This window comes from Epinephelus fuscoguttatus, linkage group LG13 (genome assembly GCF_011397635.1).
Source record: "Epinephelus fuscoguttatus linkage group LG13, E.fuscoguttatus.final_Chr_v1".
NCBI classification, from domain to species: domain Eukaryota; kingdom Metazoa; phylum Chordata; class Actinopteri; order Perciformes; family Serranidae; genus Epinephelus; species Epinephelus fuscoguttatus.
In genome coordinates, this window is record NC_064764.1 from 29822373 (window position 1) to 29844207 (window position 21835).

The following is a 21835-nucleotide window of genomic DNA, read 5'->3' on the forward strand; positions in this document are numbered from 1 at the left end:
ATGTTGGATATCTCTTGTCAACAGCCATTACTAAAGAATCTATTTTCACCATGTTTTAAGAATGAAATGTTATATAAATCAGGCTATGAATTATATATGAACAAACGTCTCTGGAAAACAACTTCAGAATATAGAAAGTGGAAAGTCTGGTGTATGGAAGCACTACTGAAGTGGTGAGTATGAGAAAAATTCATTTTGAGAAAATGGCCTTTAAGATATATATTGTAAAATTCCATACACATTTAGACCAAACATAAGACACTACATGTGACTAGGGTAATTATTTTTAACCGATATCACCAAAGTAACTTTAAACCTTGATAAAATGTAAATGGATGACTCATATAAAAATTCACCCCTTCTACAGTTATCATCAAGGTACAGTATAGAGAACAAAATATGGGGGTTTATATGGAGGTCTGTAAGGACTGACTGGCCTCAAATGGCAATTGAAAGAACAGCAATTTTTGGCACCTTTGTGTCGAAAGCCCCAGAGGTTGCTGTTTGAGCAAGACACACACACTTTATAGTTGTTTAGCCTCTTTTTGTGTCATTGTTTTGCATATCTTTGTGATAATGTGTCTCTTTGTAGTTGTTTGCTGTCTCTTTGAGGTAATTTTGTCTCTTTGAAGTAAGTCAGTGTTTTATTTGGTAATTTTGTGTCTCTTTGAGGTAAGTCAGTGTTTTATTTGTTTGTTTTCTGTGTCTTTGAGGTAATTTTGTGTCTCTTTGAGGTAAGTCAGTGTCTAATTTGGTAATTTTTTTTGTGTCTTTGAGGTTATTTTGCATTACTTTGAGATAAATCAGTGTCTTATTTGGTCATTTTGTGTCTCTTTGACATAACTTTGTGTCTCTTTGAAGTAAATCAATGTCTTATTTGGTCATTTTCTGTCTCGTTGACATACTTTTGTAGCTCTTTGAGGTAAATCTGTTTCATAATTGGTCATTTTGTGTCTCTTTGACATAACTTTGTGTCTCTTTGAAGTAAATCAATGTCTTACTTGGTCATTTTGTGTCTCTTTGATGTAATTTTGTGTCTCTGAGATAAATCAGCGTCTTATTTGCTTGTTTTGTGTTTCTCTGTGGTCGTTTTGCATCTCTCTGCAGTTCTTCTGCATCTGTTTGTTGTCATTTTGAATCTCTTCCTGTTATTAATTTGAGTGACATTTTGCATGTGAGAGCCAGGGGGCCCTCTTTACACTTTAGACCTGAGCCCAGTAGGCCTGTTCAGTAATCCTTCATGCTCACCAGCGGTGTGGAGTTGCTGGTCTGCAGAGCTCTACTGCTTCAGTCAGTGATGAGGTTAAAAATGGCACAGCAACTATTTCTGGGAGAGGTGGAGTGCTTGGAATTATGGCATATGGTGGTTGGGAACTCCTCTTGTGCACAAAGCACATCAGATGTGATTACAGCTTTCCAAGACTGTGTTTTAGCTCCACCTGCTTGGAACTGTCTCAGTGAAGTATTGCATATTGTGCTGACAACATATGGTGTTTGGCCAAGTCTGGTTTTCTCAACCCTTCATTTAGCAGGTGAAAGCAGTTAGTAGGATGGATTCCAACAAACACACAGACAAACAGTTTCCACACAACCATGGAAGAAACCCCTACAGTTATTATGCACTGTGAAGAAAGGTGGAGCCTCGTCCTGTCACGTTTCACACAGCGGCTCTGCCCTGCCCACTCCTCCAGCACATGGGCTGGCTGGGCGGGTCGTCGACGCGCACAACCCGCTCCGCCTCCAAGGCGTTGTGGAAGAAAGGATCCCAGTCAGGAGGCTGCATTAAAGGGCGATAAACAAGCATCAATGTATGTACTTTAGGAAAAAAAATGCGACCGCGCCGGCTCAGCTTACATGGAAGAGGACTGTAGGGTTGGAGCTGTGTTTACGCGCCGCCCCGTTATGCGCTCCGGAGACACGTACAACACGTCAAAGAAATCAGATTTCTCTGGGCGACTTGTGTTTACACAGGAGCCATCCAAAGCCACGTTTTAGCAAGTAAGCCTATTTGGGACAGTACAGTACAGGCTTGTTTAGCATTTGAGTCAGTGCCCATGCAAATAGTGGAGCAGCAGAGCAGCAATACGTGACCATATAAGTGGATTTATCTGAGATCACAGGAGAAAAACTGCATCGGAGAGCTTTTGATATCATGGAGTGTTGCAGCTGATCGAGCACATGTTGTGCATGTAGCTGATCGATTCGTTGTTTGAACTTTCACTATGGCTGTGGACCGGGAAACTGTTGCAAACTAACAACAACTACGCCTGGCCTCGGCTGCAGGGGATGGTACATCGGCATCATTTCTCAAAGTAGTCTTTAGTTTCACATCGCTGTCAACGAGCTCCGGCCGACAGTGTGCTGCTGGGTAAACATGGAGAGCCAGGAGGAGAGGGAGAGCAGCCCTCCCAAGTCAGACAGGAGGTTTGCCCTGACTTACATCGGCTGGTCCTCGCTCGACAGGCGCACCACCCTGCCCATGCTGCCGTGGCTGGTGGCGGAGATCCGCAGGAAGAGTGAGAAGGGCGACTGCGGCCCCGTGGCGCAGCCGAGAGAAGTTCAGCTGGCCCTCAACCCCCCCTTCATCCGCTGCGTCCCGTCCAACAGCAACAACTCCTCAGTCTTTATCTTCGAGCACAAAGCACAGCTCATCTCCCGCTTCATCCACAACAGCAATGACCTCAGCTACTTTGCCTATCTGCTGCGGGGACAGCCCGACAACCCCGAGTCTGAGATGTCCTGTCACGTCTTCAGGGCCTCAGACCCCAACCAGGTAGGCACGTGCCAAGTGTCAGACACACCTTACACATGGGCGTAGGCTTGTTTTTGGGTGGACACATATTAGGGGTGGGGGGTTCCCCTTGAAGAAATTTTGAGTTTCAGACACATCATATTGAAATGTTGTGGTATTTCAGCACGTTCTCATTCTGAACACTTTGCGGGTGATTTTGGTGTCAGACACTGACGAACAAAGGCACCTTTCACAGCGGTATAATACGCCGCCACGTGTCAAACATACATTAACACATGGGTGTAGGTTTGTTTTCAACATTTGATAGTTGCCTTTGTGCGTCAGTGTCTGACACCAAAATGTTCTCATTCCGAACTCATCAATTTCCGCCACTTTGTCGGTGATTTCGGTGTCAAAAACTGACGCACAAAGGCACCAGTCACAATGGTAAAATACGCCGCTAAGTGTCAAACATACCTTTACACATGGCCGTAGGTTTGTTTTCAACATTTAGGGGGACACATATTTAAGGGTGCGGTCTCCCTGAAGATATTTTATCAGACATGTCATGGAACTGTCATGATATTCCTGCACATTCTCACTCCAAACACATCAAATTCCGCTACTTTGTCAGTGATTTCGGTGTCAGACACGGCGGGCGGCATAATACGGCATCAAACATACCTTTACTCATGGGCGTAGGTCTGTTTTCACCATTTGAAAGGCGCCTTTATGCGTCAGTGGCTGACACCATAAAGGCGCCTTTCACGGCTGTGTAATACACTGTTGGGCAGCATACTACGCCACCGTGTGGCATCAGTGTGTAATGCTGGCGAATTGCATTAGTTCGAAACGCTGCCCGTAGCAATGAAATATAAGGCGGTGTTAAGTCCCAGCAGGGAAGGCAGAGGGGGAGGTGGATTGGTCCGACAAACCCCGGACTTTCATTGAGTGCCCGCTCGAGCGCCCGCTGTTCGTTACCGTGTGAGTTTTAAGCCAAACCATATTGTTGTTTTTTTTTTGTTTTTTTTTTAAACCAAATCACATGCCGTTGTTGCACAGGAAGATAAACAACTCTTCGTTTTGAAAAACACTGCATCTAACAAGCATAGCCTTCCACATTTCCTGTGAAATCAGAAGTGTGTTTTGAAAAGACACTGAATGTAACAAGCGTAAACTGACACGCCACCCTGGAATGTCAACAAGAGATGCAGGAGGTTACCTTGTGCATAATATTTAGGTGTGAAAGGCCACTGACAGAGCAGCAGTGTTTGACAAGTTGGGGTGAGAATGCGTTGAGTATTTTCTGATTGAACTGTGCAGAGTTGCCTCATCTTCCCTCTGTCTTACGGCAGATTGCAACCACCTATTATACTGGAGGCATTGTGGCGTGTGTTTGCGTCGTCTCAGTTTGTCAAAATAAAAGTCCTCTATTACTTTGATTGTTTTTAATGTGGAAGACATATGAAGGTGTTCTACATATTGAGGGGGAAATGTCCTCTACGTGCCCTCCAACATCTATGCCTTCACACATCACACAACAGAAGCAGAGAAATACACCTAAAAACATTGTAAAGAAAAGAGGTTGAGAAAATGCAGATCTAAAGATAATAAGTAATGTAATCACTGAAATACTAAATATTATCTCTGGAGTGTTGCTATAGCTGCTTCAGAAGTGATTTTTCATTGGCCTCATTCTGCTCAAAAGTCAATTTTAATCTGTAATGCTTTCACTATATTTCACAGGGAATATAATGTGAACGCCCTGAGGTTCCTGTAACTGTAAATCTGCTCTGATGTCATTTACAGTGAGGCCCACCTGTTCAAATTTATGATCTCGCTCTGTGTAAACACGAGACAAAGGAATGTCCTGCAGAGCCTGAACTGGAATCTCCTTTAGGTGACAGCTATGTCATTTAATCTCACACAGTAGATTAGTCAATGGCCCAAACATGTTCGCTTTGGTATTAAGTATTTAGGCCAGCGCTCGGTGGGAATGATAAACGGAGCAGTGCACCATGGATTTTTGGTAAAGTTAATCCATCTCTGTACTTTTCCTCTTTAGGGGATCAGACATCTCTCTGGCGACTGTAGTGTGACAACAACTGAATAGGCACAGTATCGAGTCAGCACATTTACATGCTGATCAGCATGCCACTCTTGAGTAACAAACCGAAATGTGGTAAACAGTCCAAAATCAGGAACGTGGTAGTCCGTTTGACAATGAACACGCAATCGTGTTTTCTGGTTGTTGCTGAAATACAGTTTAGGTCATAGTGCATGTGTAAGGCACTGTGCTCAGGGGCTCACTCCATCAGCACTCATGCGTGTGAGCGAGAGTTTGCGGTAGTGGATAAGAAGTGCTTGATACATCATTTTTTGTGTTTATATATGAATCACGTGGCTTTGGGTTGTGTTAACACAGTTCTTCACCTGCTGTAGGACAAACACAAGTTTTATACTCGTCCGTTTTATTCCTGTTTCCACAACAAACAAGGAAACCTAGCAAACAATGTCCACACACAGATATCCAGTTATGCTCACGTTCGGCATTGATCTCTGCATTGTATCATGTTTCCTGTGGTATGTGCAGGCTGTTTGTCTGCTGCTGAAAGCCGAGAGCCAAAGAAGCAACACGTTCGAGAAACACTTTCCTCACTTTCGAGGTGTCTGGCCTCTCTGCTGGCATCCAAATGTTTGCAGCAGTCACTAAAGCATCTTGAACATAGCTCATTCAGCATTATTGCGCAAGGAAAAACTGGTTTGGCAGCCAGCGTGCTAGCAACATGTGCAAGGTGGACCATGTGGAATGCCTGGGTTACTCTATCAGTACACTGCTGCTGTATATACCACTCCGCTGCAGTCATAGTTAATGATCTGAATATTTGTCAGGTATTTCCTGTTGGTTATACAGGCATGCCTCTTGTGCTGCTGTGGATTTTCTATTTTTCCCAGTTATGTTTGAAGACATGATGAGTCTTTGCTTTGTTTTTCAGTGACAGGCATGCTTTTAAAAACTATTCTTAGCTGTAGACATGACACAAGGACATTGTGCAAAGGCTGAGAAAAGAAACCTGGCATCTACTAGTATGGTGTAAAAGGTCAAAATGACACTCATGATTTCTTGAAAAATCAGGAAGCTTCAAGTGCAGTTTATTAGAGTTTGTATGCGTGGAAAACAGTTGAGTATGAAGAAATGCTAACGAAGCAGAATCTGTACATGAAGATAGTATGTCTCACTGTGTGCATTCCTGTTGCTGGAAAGGTTGAGTACTTAAAATCAAGTTTGACTTCCTCAACTCGAAATACAACTTCTGTCCTCATTGCATGTTAAAGGTTTTGATCCAGCTGTAATTGGTTTGCATAAGGTGGTGCAGCCATTATGGCATTTAAAGGGACAGTTCAAAGGTTTTTTCTCTTAGCTGTAGTAATATTTATCAGTCAAGGTTGTGTCAGTATGACTTGCTGAGGGCAGGAGATATCGGCTGCCTCTTTTCTTGTACGTGATGGAACAAGATGTCACAAATACATTTAAAAAACTCAACATCATTGTCCCTTTCCAGAAATCATGACGCAGTTACTCAAGATAATCCACAAACCCTGTTGTGAGCAGTTTCATGTAGGAACTATTTTATTTCTACACCTGCCAACCAGATCACTGTGCAGAAGGAAGCGTGCATCTACTCACGCATAAGATGCTCGTGCTCGTGACAGCGTGAGATGTAAACATTTATGGCATCTTCCTCAGCTGAGCTGTAACGTTAGCTAACTTGTTGGTGCTAGGTGAGCTAGCAGTAGATGCACACTTCCTTCTGCCCAGTGATACAGTTCGAGAGTGTTGTCCAGTAGAAAGAAAATAGTTCCTACATGAAACTGCTCACAACAAGGTCTGTGGATTATCTTGAGTAACTGCGTCATGATTTCTGGAAAGAGACATTCCTGTTGAGTTTTTCAAATGTTTTTTTTTTTTTTTTGGTGCTTTGAGTTCCACAAGCTGAGTGCCATCTAGTTGCATTATATTCAAGAAAAGGCAGACATCTCTATGGCCGATATCTCCAAGACTCGGCAACTCACACCAAAACAATCCAGATTGACAAATAGCTCTACAGACAAGAGGAAAAATATGTGAACTGTTCCTTTAAGGCTCACTGAGTCATCTTAAGACTCGTGATTGGTGTGTCCATGACAATGTGCTCTAATATTTTGCCAGACGCTGTCACTTAGAGTTTAACTGTTACAGTTTACTTGGCTCAGAGTCTGTGATACTCATTTACTCTCATAACAGCATTTACAAATTTAACCCTGACTCAACCCATCTCTGTCGGGCCATTATCAAACCATCAACAGACAGTCGGAGCATGCACAGTGTAAACCTCAGGCCTGTGTGTTTACCCCACCTCTGCTCTCACTTGGATCTGGACTACAGGGGAATCTCTCACCGGGTGACACTCTGCTGTCATGTAAACGCCGGTCATTATCAGTGACGTGTAGTGACAGTGATACACATTCGGGAGCCACGTCGGGACAAGAGTGACGTACTTCACTGTGCTGTAAAAGTCTAAATCAGCATTCAGAAAACAGAATAAGATTTATGACCAAGTAGGTTTTCACTTAGAAGGAATTTAAGTTGGTCTGTGGTGCATACAGTAAACATACAATTAACACATTAAGAGAAAAAAAATAAAAGAAAAGTACTGCAACAGCCAAGAACATAAATATAGAATAGAAACATTACAGTAAAAATCTGAAAAAGATAAAACATAACACAGCAACATAGCATTTTGTTAGATAATAATGGCCTTACTCACTTCACCTTTCATTTTTAATGTCAACAGTTTGTATTTCCATTTATATCATGGTGTATCAGACTAAAAAAACAGGCATGACTTTTTCCAATCGCTGCTACTGAGAGATGTTTACAAGCCTGCAGAGTCACACCTGTGCCAGCTTTGATTTTCCAGGGCAGGTGAGGTGACCTTGAACATGATAATACCTTTTACCAAATTAGAAACCAGATATCCTTGATTGTTATTGTCATGAGACATGATAGTGTGTTTAATGTGGTCTGTTGTTGACACATCTTACATCCAAGAGAGGATGCAGTACATTGTTAAAGTAGGTTTGCATGCTTGAACATATCACCTGCCATTAGCTCGATATGAACCCTAAACACTCACAGTCAACTGTTTCTGTCATTTGCAGTTGATCCACTTTAGTTGTACAACACACTGGTTAGACACAGGCTTTGGCAGTATCTATTTAGTCATACTTTCATACCCTCTTGACATTTCACTTGGGTGTAAATGGTAAATGGAGATATTTGTGTAAGTAAACAAAACACATAAAAGCTGAGCAAGTGATGACAGAAGCCATTGTTGCATGTGTGTCATTGTCTCTCCTACAATGCCGTGTTTCCTAATAAGTATTTAGCCAGCTTACAGAAGTCTTGCTGGGTGCCAGAGGACCCGATGACACTTTTTTATGTGTTGAATCAAATCATGTGGCTAATAAAGTGTCATGGTAGATGAAAAAAGTCCTCTTAAGATAAAGGTATATGTAGCAATACTAGGGCTGCCCCCATCTTAGAATTTCCTAGTCCACCAATAGTTGTCATTTAGGGCCATTTGTCGACTAGTTGCCCACATGTTTACGATATTAATGTAATTATTAAATGATATATTTTGGGTGGGGCAACACAATGGTTTGAGTTGAAGGTGTGAGAAAGAATAGTATCAGTAACATTGTTAACACTGTGCTACATTACAGAGAAATACAAAACCATACTAATGAACCTTCATTAATATAGACCTATATTTTATCTACAAGTGCACGTCACACACTGAGCGAGCCATGGGTGCAGATCTGATGACAAGTTTGGGGGGGACACAATCAGTTGTGATTTTTTTTTTTTATTGCACGCGTGCAAATCATGCCCACAGAACGCTTGAGATTGCCAGCATATTTCACGATTTCATAGAGGCTCATCACCATCACCAAGTCATTCCAAAAGTAATCCAAAGAGAATCATATGCTTACCTTTACTGTTTATTTCTCTTAAACAGCCAGTAGTACATGGAACCAGCCATCACCCTCCTTTTCACTGCTTCGTTGTTAGTTAATGCTACTTCTAGTTTCAGGGTCTCAGGCACGTTATGTCCACTCACGTTCTCATCTCTCGCCTCTCACGGATTCCCATTTCTCCTCATCATCTTCCCTTTCTCCCAGTATATAGGACTACTGTATACATTTGTTCAATTTCAATCATTTAAGCTATTTAGAATTGGGGGGGACAACTTGTGTTTTTCAGAATTTGGGGGGGACATGTCCCCCCCGTCCCCCCCGGGATCTGCACCCATGGAGCGAGCCGCCTGTTAATGATGCTGTGGGCTAATGGGCATGTAGCTACTTCCATGTTTCAGATGATACGTCATGTTTGTAGTCAGCCAATGAAGATGAGTTTACATATCACCTTGGGTTCGTCCTTCACCTTCTCAAAATGATCCCACACTTTGGATTTCCTGCCCGACATGTTATTAACTAGCAGCACTGGAAACAAGGGGCCGTACACATGCTGCATCTTTAGTCACCTGGAAAATGCGAGGTCCAGCGCTGGGCGCTACTCTTGTGACTTTTTTGTGCCAGCTTTCAAGAGCACAGCAGCAAGTTGCATCTGAGGTTGCTAAGCAACCTTAACAAGCATCGTAGCCTGTGTACCTGAAATCCAGAGCGCAGAGCTGATCTTCTTTCAGACGCTGTTAAGTGTGTAGGCCTATCGTCGGTGGGACAGATGTAAAGCTCTGGGTAGCCCTGCACTAACATGATCAACTTTTCCATATTTATCAGACTGAATATTTACAGAAGAAGGGAAAGATATCTGTTGGCTGTGACTGGTTTGTAACCTGACTCCTGTCTGACTGCTGAGCGTGGCCACTTCCTGTGTCTGTCCTTTCAAATTAAATTCCCACATGGTCCAGTCATATAGGTCATTTATTTTGACAAGGTGCAGCTGTTTGGGTCTTTTTTTTCCAACAACAAAGTGACCAATGAAATCTTGCCGACCAGTGACCTTTCTGGTCAACTAACATTTGGTTGACTATTAGGGGGCGGCCCTAGGCAATACTTCAAAACATGGACAGAGGTATTTTTCTGTTTTACTTGTCCTATAATGTTATCCCCACCACTCACAGTCGCCATCTTTCTCAGTTCAGCTGCCTGACCTCTAGTGGCGTGTAATGTGCACTACAACACATCGCCTCAATACAGCATCTCCTTATCAGTTAATAGAAAGAGGAGCATTTCCTTCGGGATTTCAAAGTACCCTGCTATACTGCAATACCTCCGATACCTCTCAAGCCTAGTTTTGCAGTGCAAATTGTGATGTATCTGTTTAATTGTAGGCATGATGTGAGAGTAAACTTGTATGAATAGAGAACTGACTGCCTCTGATTATTTCATAACTGAATTATATGAATTAGATTAATGATAATCAGTCTTGTACTGACTGAATTGTACTGTAATGACACACTAAAGACAAACAAGTGCACAAGAGGGTGCGAAGTAAAGGAAAAGTCGGTGACCTATAATATGAGCTTCTCAGTCCAGGTGAAGGTGACATAGGAGCCTTTGTGTTGCTTTGTTTTGAGTTGGGACATGAACTTTGTACGGTGCCCAGTTTGTCCTCAGGCAGATGGAAAAGCACTGGGCACGTCATAGCTGCAGTGAGAACAGTAAGGTGCCTTTAGAGCTAACTCTCGCAGAGCTGCAGCCACACAAAGACAGATATGTTTCAAGCAACAGTGTTTATATGGGTTTGAAGTTATATTAACAAGCAGCAGTCTTATGTGGCTTGTTGGGTTGAGCAGTTTTTTAGTCGATATTTGAAGGATTTTCTTGTCTTGTATTTATTTTGAGTCATTTTTGAAGCACTGACATTGATTGCTTTTTAAAAGATAATCTTGGATTGCTTGTGTTCTGACATGGGAATCGATCCTCCATGTCTTTGTCTGCTTTCATCCTTATCTTGTATTGACACAATGATAACCTGTGTGTCTCTAAAAGAAGCCTAATTAGGCCTAATTGCTGATGGTGCGGGGAAGTGTGTTGGTTTGGCTTAATGGTGCCGATAAGGGCAACAAAACCGTGTGCCAGCTACTGTTTGATGATATATTACTGGGGCCTGTTGCAGGGAGGTTCGACATTACACGAGCCATGCACTGAGAGTGTTCAGGACTCCACCAGCTCAGAGGAGACAATCCTCCTGTTTGTATTCTCCTAAGCTCTAAAGCTGCTGGCGTTTATGTAGGCAGGCTTTGGATCACAGCCAGTGTCACTGATATTGTTTGATAAAGCCAGGCAATGATGGGTGAAGGTTAGATGTAACAACCAGTTGAAGGACCGTCACAGTGGGAGGAAATATTTTAATGGATTTTCTGTGGAAAACACCAGAGCTTTCCTCTGTTCCCTCGCAGCTTTTTGCCTGTCCATGTCTGTCTCCACCCAAGGAATGAGCACCTTTACCAGCACTATTGGGTTGACTACAAATAATTAATCAGATCAAATGGTGCTGTGGGGTCATCTTACTCATGTATAATCCAGCAGTGTCTTTAAATGTTAAGACGGCACTGTCATTTTTTTCCTACGCAGGCCTGGTTGCATGACAGATCAGACAGCACAGCTCTGATTCTCAGCCACCGAGTCGTTTGAATTACCCTGACCTCGTGGCGTCAGCACTGCTTTTGCCAGTTCTCTTTTCCCACGAAGGCAAGGTTGTTGTCATGTGCTGTTCTTGCCACGCTTGATAAATTAAGGTGACATGTGTCAGGCTATGTTTAGACACTGGTCTCTCCAGCTTCAAGTTTTTATCTCAAAAGTAGAGCTGCAGCGTTGAATTGATTAATCGCTGTGCTGTCAACCATTAAATTAATTGCCCTTCAATACACCGCCTTTGCATTTTTACACAGAACCACACTAAAGTAACAACATGCTGTACAGGTGTATGATTTTACATAGCATGCTGGCGTCCCAGAAGCAAAAGAGCCACGACAAGTGTGACATAAAGGCCCGACACACCAAACTGACATCTAGCTGTGATGAAAGCAAACTGTTTGGTCGCCTGAGTCTCAGCCAAAAAGTTACACATGAACACTGCAAAGACTACAGCCGACGGCCAACCAGCGTGTACGTTCTGCACCTGTGTGAGAGGAAATAACTCTCCATACTAGCAGATGGCGGTAGTCTGTACCCGTCAACAGGGAAACTTGGAGACCGTCATGATGCTAGTTAGCCAGTTAGCACATTAACCACACAATCCAATGTTGAAAGGACAGAGCATATTTATTGTGCTCGGTTTTGATAAAGAGCTCATGGGTAAAGAAATATAATCTTACCTTTACTTTAGCTATTTGTTTACTTTCCTCGCTTCAGTTTCTCATCTTGTGCGCTGAGCTGAACTACCAATCAGTGATTTCATTTACCAACAAACTCTGCTGTCTCTGATGTCAATTCAACACGCTGAATCAGCAAAAAAAAAAAAAAAAAAAAAAGCCAACGAGAGCCAATGATGAGGGATGCACTAGGGCGGCAGATGCTCACTAACGGCCCAACACTGACTGACGGCTGACCGTCCCTTGGTGTGTCAGGGCCTTAACACAACAGCATCTGTGTGATCCACCCACTAGCTTCATGACTCGCCCACGTACCTACCTGATCAGCTCCATGGTCAGGAAGCGGAAGCCCTAAAGAAAATGCTAAGTTAGCATTTAGCTAGCTGTAGGGGCGTGTTCTGTAGGCTTCAAATGGAATGTGGCTGCAGCTACACATGTCTCATAACAATGGCATAACTTGGCAATAACAGTCATCTACTGCCCCTGGCATGTGGTGGTTGATCTCACCCTCTCCTCAGAGGTTGAAGCTCCACGACCCTGCTTGCCCCTTTTACACAGCCTGTTCAAGGCAGGGATGTTGCGCCATTATTCTGCCTCACCATCTTTTATTTTTTGTAACTCTTTTTGTTAATTAAGAAACACACAACAAGAGGTCGTCATGGGTAGATCATAGTACATGTTTCACTTACATCCTGGCATACAGTGTCACACTTTTCTCAACGGCGTATATACACAATCCAATTCTCATATTTCGTAAATTTTTCCATGTCAGGTCTTAGATTAAAGTAAGTCTTTCCATACAGTGTATTTCATTTATAATCCCCAGCCATCAGGCCAATGTTGGAGGATCAACTTGCAACCATTTGCGAGTTATAGCTTTCCTGCAACTTGCCAAAAGTACCTTTGATAAATGTTTATCTTTGTTTGGGACAGTTTCAGGTATTTTTCCTTAGTATAACATGACACATGAGTAGACTCAACTCAACATTGCCTCCAACAAAAGCCCTGGCTCTGTAGGCCTGTTCCCAGTCCTGTCAGTCTAGTGATAAAGAAACACACAAGGTTTCCAATCGAACTCCATCAGGGACCTTGAGTTTGCAGTAGGAAACTCAAATATCTCTGTCAAGTCCTCCTCTGTTCTGTGTATGTCTGATTCTTTCTCCCATTTTTGTTTAATATATTTTGTAGAATGATTCTTTGAAATTTGAATACTGCTGTCCAATCTCTGAACTAACCTTTTAGTGTCTCCCATTATGTATGCATTAGCCTCGCCGTCTTTAAAGATACAGTTGAGAAACAGGGGGACAGAGTTGTCTCACCTTGAAGACGGCAGCTGAGGTAGTAGCAGTGCTGAATGGATGTTTGTGAAGAGGGGACAGCCGACAGCACGGGACTATGGAGGGGATGATTGTGACGACCTGCCACTGGGAGATTTAAAAAGCAGCTAGTAGCAGTTAACAGCTAACTCAAAGAGGAAAAGCAGCTGACGATGTCCACAAATTAGGAAAACAATGACCCTTTTACACAACTCTGTCTCTCAGTTCCGCAGTCATAGCCTTTATAAAGAACACTGAGGTGCAGTAACGGCACAGCAGCCTTAAACAGGCAGTGTAAAAGGGGCAAACAACAGTAAACTGAATATCTTTGGGTTGTGGGCAGAGCAATCTTGGACTTTGAGAAACACTGATGGACTTATGTCACCTTTTTCTAACATTTCATAGACCAAACAATTAATAGATTAGTCAAGAAAATAATCAACAGATTAATCGACTATAAATATTGTTAGTTGCAGCCCCACTTCAAAGATCCTTTGGAAGTTTTATTCCATAAAAACAAACCAGCTAACCAGCTAGAAAATCAATGCCACAGGTCAGGTTTGTTGGTGTGAACAGATGGCTGAGTATATACGACCAAACACCCACCACCTGCCTTCTTTCTCATTTCAATGCAGCCCTCAGTCACCGTCAACCCTTGGGAAGGCAGGCGCTTGGAAAATGGGACTTTTAAAATAGCTCATGTAGCCACAGGAGCAATATGGCAGAGAAGTATTTTGATCTCTGCGTCTCATACATAAAACTGGCCTCCAGTGAAAGCAGGGACACGCTTTCTCAGGATGTTTTGTTTTATTCACAATCATTGCTTTCCTGTTTGCCCGCCCTCCTGCTCCTGTCCTGTTGTTCTGGTCACGCCTCTGAAGTCAGACTGATGCGTTATGTTGCATCATTTCTCTCCCCTAGTCTGCATAATACATATATTTGCTCAACAGTCAGCAGGCAACTCTTATCAGATACAATTGGATTTGTATGCAGTGTGTGGAGCCGCTGTTTGTTTTAGCGCTCAGTGTTTTCTTAAACGCGGTATTTGGCCGACCTTGGCTGCAGACCTGGTTTTCAGAGCTGCAACTCTTGTCCCAGTGTGTCTGCCAAAATGATTGTATTCTCAACTGTAAAAGTGTCTCATGAAAGAGTGATGCGTTGGCTTTAAATTCCCAAGTACTGTGTAAGAGCACGCTCGGAAAGAGTTACATTTTCTGTCTTGACTTGTTTGGGTTTTTTCCTGGATACAAGTTACCAAGACAGACTTCCTGCTCGGATGGCACAAGCCATTCCTGCGGGAGTTGAACAAGGTGCACGTGCCAAGCACAGTGGAGCAGGAACAGGCTCAACGACCTTCAAGTCTCTGATTTCCTCCAGGCCTGTTGTTGTTGTGTCTTCTGTCCGATAGAGTGTGGGTGTTTCCTGTTCCCTCCTCTACTTTTGTGACCAGTGTAGTGTTTGGTGTGTCTGTTGTTGTCTGGCCTTACTGGTGCAAGTCTTTTTTCTTTTTTTTTTTTAGCCTTGAGTTATTTAAAGTCGCAGCATGCAGTCAGGTCACATTATTTGTTAATCAAAACGAGTTCTTGTGTGGACTGCAACTTTCAGGGCAGTGCATATATCTGCATATTTGTATATCTGCATATACAAATAGTGTCTTTTGAGGGTTATTGCAGTTCATATTGCTGATGCAGTGTCCATTCAAAACATGCCTGTGTGCAGTGGGCCTGTGGTAGTGCTGCTCGCAGCGTTCTCAAAAACCACTCGTATAAAGGACCGCAAACAAAAATAAAGGTGATGTTATGAATGTTATGTTAAGAATTGAAAGCAAGGTGTTCGAACCCAGGGTGGGGGAGCCCCCCTGCATCATCGTGGGCCCCCTCTGGTTACCCTGGCTCCCTCCAGGACAAAGTGTGAATGTGAGCATGAATAGTTGTGTGTCTCTATGTGTCAGCCCTGTGATAATGTGGTGACCTGTCCAAGGTGTACCCTGCCTCTCGCCCAGTAGACTCACAAGTCAGTCTTTAGACGCTTTGCTTAACTAAAGACTGATGACTTTCTCCCTGATTTTGTGTTTAGATGGGCGGATACAATTTCAGAGTTTAAACAAACTCCCTACGTTGCAGAACCAATAGTAAATTCACAGGGCGGTTCTTCAGTGGTTCGCTGAACTCTTGTGCTTGTAAACATAGTCCGACTAGAAACACGTGTAGCGGTACAAAATGGCTCAGCCGTGCTCGCTGAAAACGCCGTTTTCTATATATATATACAGTACAGGCCAAAAGTTTGGACACACCTTCTCATTCAATGCGTTTTCTTTATTTTCATGACTATTTACATTGTAGATTCTCACTGAAGGCATCAAAACTATGAATGAACACATGTGGAGTTATGTACTTAACAAAAAAGGTGAAATAACTGAAAACATGTTTTATATTCTAGTTTCTTCAAAATAGCCACCCTTTGCTCTGATTACTGCTTTGCACACTCTTGGCATTCTCTCCATGAGCTTCAAGAGGTAGTCACCTGAAATGGTTTTCCAACAGTCTTGAAGGAGTTCCCAGAGGTGTTTAGCACTTGTTGGCCCCTTTGCCTTCACTCTGCGGTCCAGCTCACCCCAAACCATCTCGATTGGGTTCAGGTCCGGTGACTGTGGAGGCCAGGTCATCTGCCGCAGCACTCCATCACTCTCCTTCTTGGTCAAATAGCCCTTACACAGCCTGGAGGTGTGTTTGGGGTCATTGTCCTGTTGAAAAATAAATGATCCTCCAACTAAACGCAAACCGGATGGGATGGCATGTCGCTGCAGGATGCTGTGGTAGCCATGCTGGTTCAGTGTGCCTTCAATTTTGAATAAATCCCCAACAGTGTCAGCAGCAAAACACCCCCACACCATCACACCTCCTCCTCCATGCTTCACAGTGGGAACCAGGCATGTGGAATCCATCCGTTCACCTTTTCTGCGTCTCACCTGAACCCAATCGAGATGGTTTGGGGTGAGCTGGACCGCAGAGTGAAGGCAAAGGGGCCAACAAGTGCTAAACACCTCTGGGAACTCCTTCAAGACTGTTGGAAACCCATTTCAGGTGACTACCTCTTGAAGCTCATGGAGAGAATGCCAAGAGTGTGCAAAGCAGTAATCAGAGCAAAGGGTGGCTATTTTGAAGAAACTAGAATATAAAACATGTTTTCAGTTATTTCACCTTTTTTTGTTAAGTACATAACTCCACATGTGTTCATTCATAGTTTTGATGCCTTCAGTGAGAATCTACAATGTAAATAGTCATGAAAATAAAGAAAACGCATTGAATGAGAAGGTGTGTCCAAACTTTTGGCCTGTACTGTATATAGATATATAGATATATATAAATATACATATACATATATATAATCACATTTTTCACATCACTGTATCACCGTTGAGACTAATCCGATGTTTGTAAAGTCTATAAACACAATGATTGAACAAACATTACTATTTCTTAGCTGTTAGCAGTGTCTGTAATAGGTAATAACTCATTAAACGGTCCGTGAAAAAATATTTTTTCCAGCGGATATCTTAGTTACAACATGATTGAGCTAGCAAAGCAGTTTTGTGTTGCTATGTGTGGTATTTATTCAGTTTTGGGAAATCACGATGTCTAGAAAGCATCAGTGGCTGCAGCTGACAGGGACAGCTAACAGCAGCAGCAAAGCTAACATCAGGACGTCATCTGTTAAAAGCCTCCCCTCCCATGAAACTACTCCAATTAGCTCAATCATGTTGTAACTAAGACATCCGCTGGAAAAAAATATTTTCCTCACGGATGAGCACACGTTTGATAAAACGGAGTTAAATCTCTCGGCATCCATTTTCAAGCTCTCTGTGTGTTTGTTTCCTTGTGGACGAGAAAAGGAGGAGCGCACATTTCCGAGAAGGCGTGCCCTTTTCAAAAACGCAAGAGGCGTTGCTTTGTTGCCGGCCGTTTTCGCCGGTGTGTTAAACACACTTTAGAAGGGAGTGTCCCCAGACTATCAGAAGGCGGAGATCTCTGATTGTCTGGTGGCGAGACTACTCGCCCAGTGTCAGCTGGGACCCCTAACAGGATAAGCAGCTATGGAAATTGAATGAATAAATTATGTTGCTATTCTAACTCATTGACCCAAAATACATACAATAGGCCCCAAATCATTTTAAAATATGCAACTCAGCAGCTGTGTACACGTACTTTCACTTCAGATGAAAACATTATACTGCTTGATATACCAGACAAAGGCATTTTAATGGTTACTGTGCAGATTCAGATTTGAATCACAAAATATAACAGACTATGATGCATTGTTATTTATTTAACTGTCCAGCATTATATCAAAACTGAAAGCTTCACCTTAAACAGACATTAAAGAGGCAACAGATAGCATCTTTTCCTAAATATATCATCATGAAAATAACGTAGGTTGCACAGGGTAGTGGCCACAGTAAAATCAGACTATCAGCGTTTACATAGGTTACTTAGTGGCTTTGCGATCTTTGCAATAAGCTTCTGCCACCGGTGCCAAAATTTCGCGGAAAGAATCTGCTTTACGGCAGGAAACACGTCATGTATTGCGAAATTGGTCAGTCAGCCAATCAGGGACTGGAGTGAGTCCTTATGAGGAGCTGGGCATGAGATAGTTGAGTCACAAGCACAATGGCAGACGGACAAAGTTTGGAAACAAGTGAAAAATGGCCTAGCGAAAGAAAACGAATCAGATCTGTTGCTTCTTTAAGTAAATGTAAAGACGTTGTGCTGATAATGCCAGTGTTGCCAACTCTTCTCCAATGAAAGAAGCTAGCATTAGCTCTGAAGTCACTTAAAGTCGCCAGATAATGTCACACACTCATTTGCATGTTGGTGGCATCATCACGCATTTACTGACTTAGATTCATTTCAAACATCCTCATCACAATGTTTGAATAAAGTGAGAGCTATGGCGCTTATACTATCGTGCAGCGCTTTGTCACACTTTCAATCCAGAGAGCAAGAGCGTCAAGGTAACCATAGAAACTCACTACAACTGAACTCCCAGGGCGAGCGCCGCATGCTTTCCTCCTGCCTGTCCCACACCTACTGCAAGGGGGAGAGGTGTACCCGCAGTGATGGCAGAAGAACCGTGGACTGTTACTACTCTGAGCAGCATGCTTGGGAATGAATTATAATATATTTCTGTCTTAGTTTTACCAATGGTCTGAATAAGTCGCCAAATTTATTGCTAGTTGCTTTTTAGAAATATTTTTTTATTTTATTTTATTTTACTTACTCACTGTTTAATTTAATTTAATTTACAGTTAAAACTGTCCTGACTCATTTAAGAACCGGTTTTGAGCAGATTCCTGTTGTGCAACAAAAACACATTACAGTACAAAATAAAAAACAGAAACAAACAATTCAATCCTTACTTCAAATAAAAGTTGAATGCAGGACTTTAACTGTGCGGTATTAATAGTTAGTGTTAATAGTTAATAATTTTACTGCAGAAAAAAAGTTTTGAGCATTTCTGCTACCACTGCCAAAAATAACATTTCCAGTTAGAGCACAGGTGAGAGCTAAAGCAAAGTGGCATTTGCCTGGGGCCTCCAAATTACTAAATTCACCCCTGAATAAGACACCTGTCATGGCTACTTATGGTCAGAAACATGGGTGAAATAACACTTAGCAGATGTGTCAGTGTCCAAACAGGTGTATTAGTTGCTTGCTTTGACATACACTATTCTGTTCTAAGTAGAGCATGGATTTAAATAACAAAGTATGGCTGCTTATTTTAGAAACAATGGTGAAATACACTTAGTGAGACACGCTGGACTCCCTGCAGACCCCTGAGGTCCTGCCCCTGCTGCTGCATGCACCAACAGAGCTCTGTATGTCCTTCAGTCCCAAGCATTACACCCAACAAGTGTGAAGTAGGTCGGATGAGCCGCCCCTGAGATGTGTTAGGGGCACACACACACATACAGACATACAGACAGACAGAGATTCCTTGCTTCTGTTTCAGTTGTGTTATTCTCATGTTGCAGGAAGTGCTGCATAGAAAAGCTGCTGTTTGTTTCCAGTCGACCTCCCTTTCTCTTTTGTCGCGGTTTCCCTCCTCCTATTCATCACATTCCTTTATTCACTCTCCTTTCTCACAGGTCCCTGAGGTGATCAGCAGCATTCGCCAGGTGTCCAAATCAGCCCTGAAGGAAGACGCCAAGCCAAAACAGGAAGCTGACGAGGCCTTCTACAACTCCCAGAAGTTTGAAGTGCTTTACTGTGGCAAGGTAGGATTGAACGTGCCTCTGAAAAAGTGTTTTTATTTCATTAAACAATTGTCTCACAATTAATTCTGCTGAATTAAAAAAAACTCCAGGTGACGGTTCTGCACAAAAAGGCTCCAGTCACCCTCATCGACGACTGCATCGACAAGTTTCGTCAGCATGAGGTCGAGCGCAAGCGCCTGCGACTGCTCAACGGCCAGAGAGGGTCCACAGAGAGTGCTCCTGTGGAGTTTCTCCTTGAAGGAGAGGGAGACCCACTGTCCTCCGCTCTGAATGAGAGTATAGAAGAGCCTGAAGGTCTCGTATTGGAGGAATTAGCTGGAGCTATAGGTAAGAGCCCGTGTGCAGATTGAGGATTAGCATTAGCTGTTTTAATGAAATAATGTGAGTAAACACAGTCAGAACGAATAAAAGGTCAAAGCTGAATCTGCAAGTAGCTTTGCTCAGATTTTTAAAGCACACAGTTGACCATTCGCACCCTTTTATAGCTGTTGTTACACATGTTTGGCTTTCTGTACTTGCACGGCACATATGACAGCTGCAGATTTATCTCTTGAAACTCTCTCCTTCAGTTTGAACAGCAGCAGACAAAAGCAGGCATATCATTTCATGCCGTCTGTAGCAAGTTAGCAAAAAACAGCTCTCATTTATCCCAAAAATTCTAATGTGAACTGACCAGGGTTCCCACAGATTCTTGAAATCCCTCAAGTTTGTGAATTTGCGGTGATAAAAATCAACGTCTTGAAAGCTTTTTCAAGTAGACGTAAATAGACATGGGTCATTGAACGTGCCTTTATTTATGTGTTTTGTGCCAGAACAGAAATTCTCTCTGTTTATCGCTCAACTCGCTGTGCTCCATTATAGAAGGCAGGAGACCACATAGTCTGCCATCACTGGAACACAGCACAGTTGAGAAGTGTGTGAGTTTCTGTAAAGCCTGCTAGTTGTCATTATAAAATGTATCAGTGTTTTGACATTGATCCATGTCTCATGTTCTGCTGTGGTGGGTCCTTGAATTTGAGGGAATGGGGCCCAGGAAAGTCCTAGAAAAGTACTCAGATTTGATGGTTAAGGCTGCTGTCACACCTGCCCTGATTGATTTGGTTGATTGGACTCAAGTTCGTTTGCCCCCTAAGTGCGGTTTGTTTGGGCAGGTGTGAACACAGTAATCACACTCGGATGCGCACCAAATCAACCAGACTGAGACCTTCTTGAAGAGGTGGTCTCGGTCTGGTTACAAATGAACTCTGGTGCGGTTCATTTGTGGTGAGAACGTGTTCCGACCTGGATCTGAACCAACTGCAGTCACATGACACATTGTTTGGGTTAAACATGAGCATGTTACAGTCCTGGAGGATTATTAATGTGCACCTCCTCCTGTACTGCCTTAATATGCACATTCAGCACATCCAATGCATCAAAACATTGTTTTCTAGTTGGAGCCGCGCCTCGTTTTCAAACTGTATGCTTTGACTAAAATGAACAATGACAGCAATATAGTCCACGATGAGCAGCGCTAAAATCAACCTGCGTAGTTGTCCCTCCATTGTGACATTAGAAAGTGTCACATTTATCTTGCAAGTGTACTCTTCTTCAACGTTTGCTTTACTTCCTGGATTTTTCCCACATGGAAATTCTGACCAATCAAGAGCAGCTTTCTCACACAAGGCATTTGATCATGTCTGTTTGTAAATGCTGCCGTGAGAACATGAACCAACTCTAGGCAATTATACAGCTTTGTAACAAAATTACTCCCTGATTCAGACCAAAGCAAGACAACTCTAGGTCTGAAAGCACCCTAAGAAGGTGTGGGAACCCTGACTTTGATGTACCTTGTTTGAATTCATTTAAACACAACCAGTTTAGCGTCATCTCTGAGATGCTGTGAGCTCTGACTGTCATATAAGCATGTGTGGCCAGCAATGTCCATCAGTCATTGGTCCTTAAGTGTAGTTTTATTTTCCTGTATCATGTCAAACAACCAAACTATGTGTTTTGAGAAGGCAGTCAAATGTTAGACAGTTGACACTGGCTGTTCACTGAGTTGGTTTACAACATTGTCTCCGTGTGCATTTTAATCTCTCCAGCTGACCTATATGTGATGTTGTGTTCCAAGAGTAAAGCTGAAGCTACA

The 21835-nt window shown here is 42.8% G+C and overlaps 1 protein-coding gene across 3 annotated transcripts in view; it reads left to right on the plus strand.

Annotated features, from left to right (window-relative positions):
* The first annotated feature begins 1696 nt into the window (after positions 1–1696).
* Positions 1697–21835, plus strand: part of tbc1d4 (TBC1 domain family, member 4) — a 55539-nt gene continuing 35400 nt past the window's right edge. For 2 of the 3 annotated variants that reach the window (XM_049593576.1, XM_049593577.1), the window contains exons 1-3: positions 1697–2773; positions 19576–19704; positions 19794–20031. In XM_049593576.1, coding sequence (XP_049449533.1) covers positions 2375–2773; positions 19576–19704; positions 19794–20031 — 766 coding nt within the window. In that variant the 5' untranslated portion in view covers positions 1697–2374. The remainder of the gene's footprint in view (positions 2774–19575; positions 19705–19793; positions 20032–21835) is intronic. The other variant, XM_049593578.1, reaches the window with a different exon arrangement.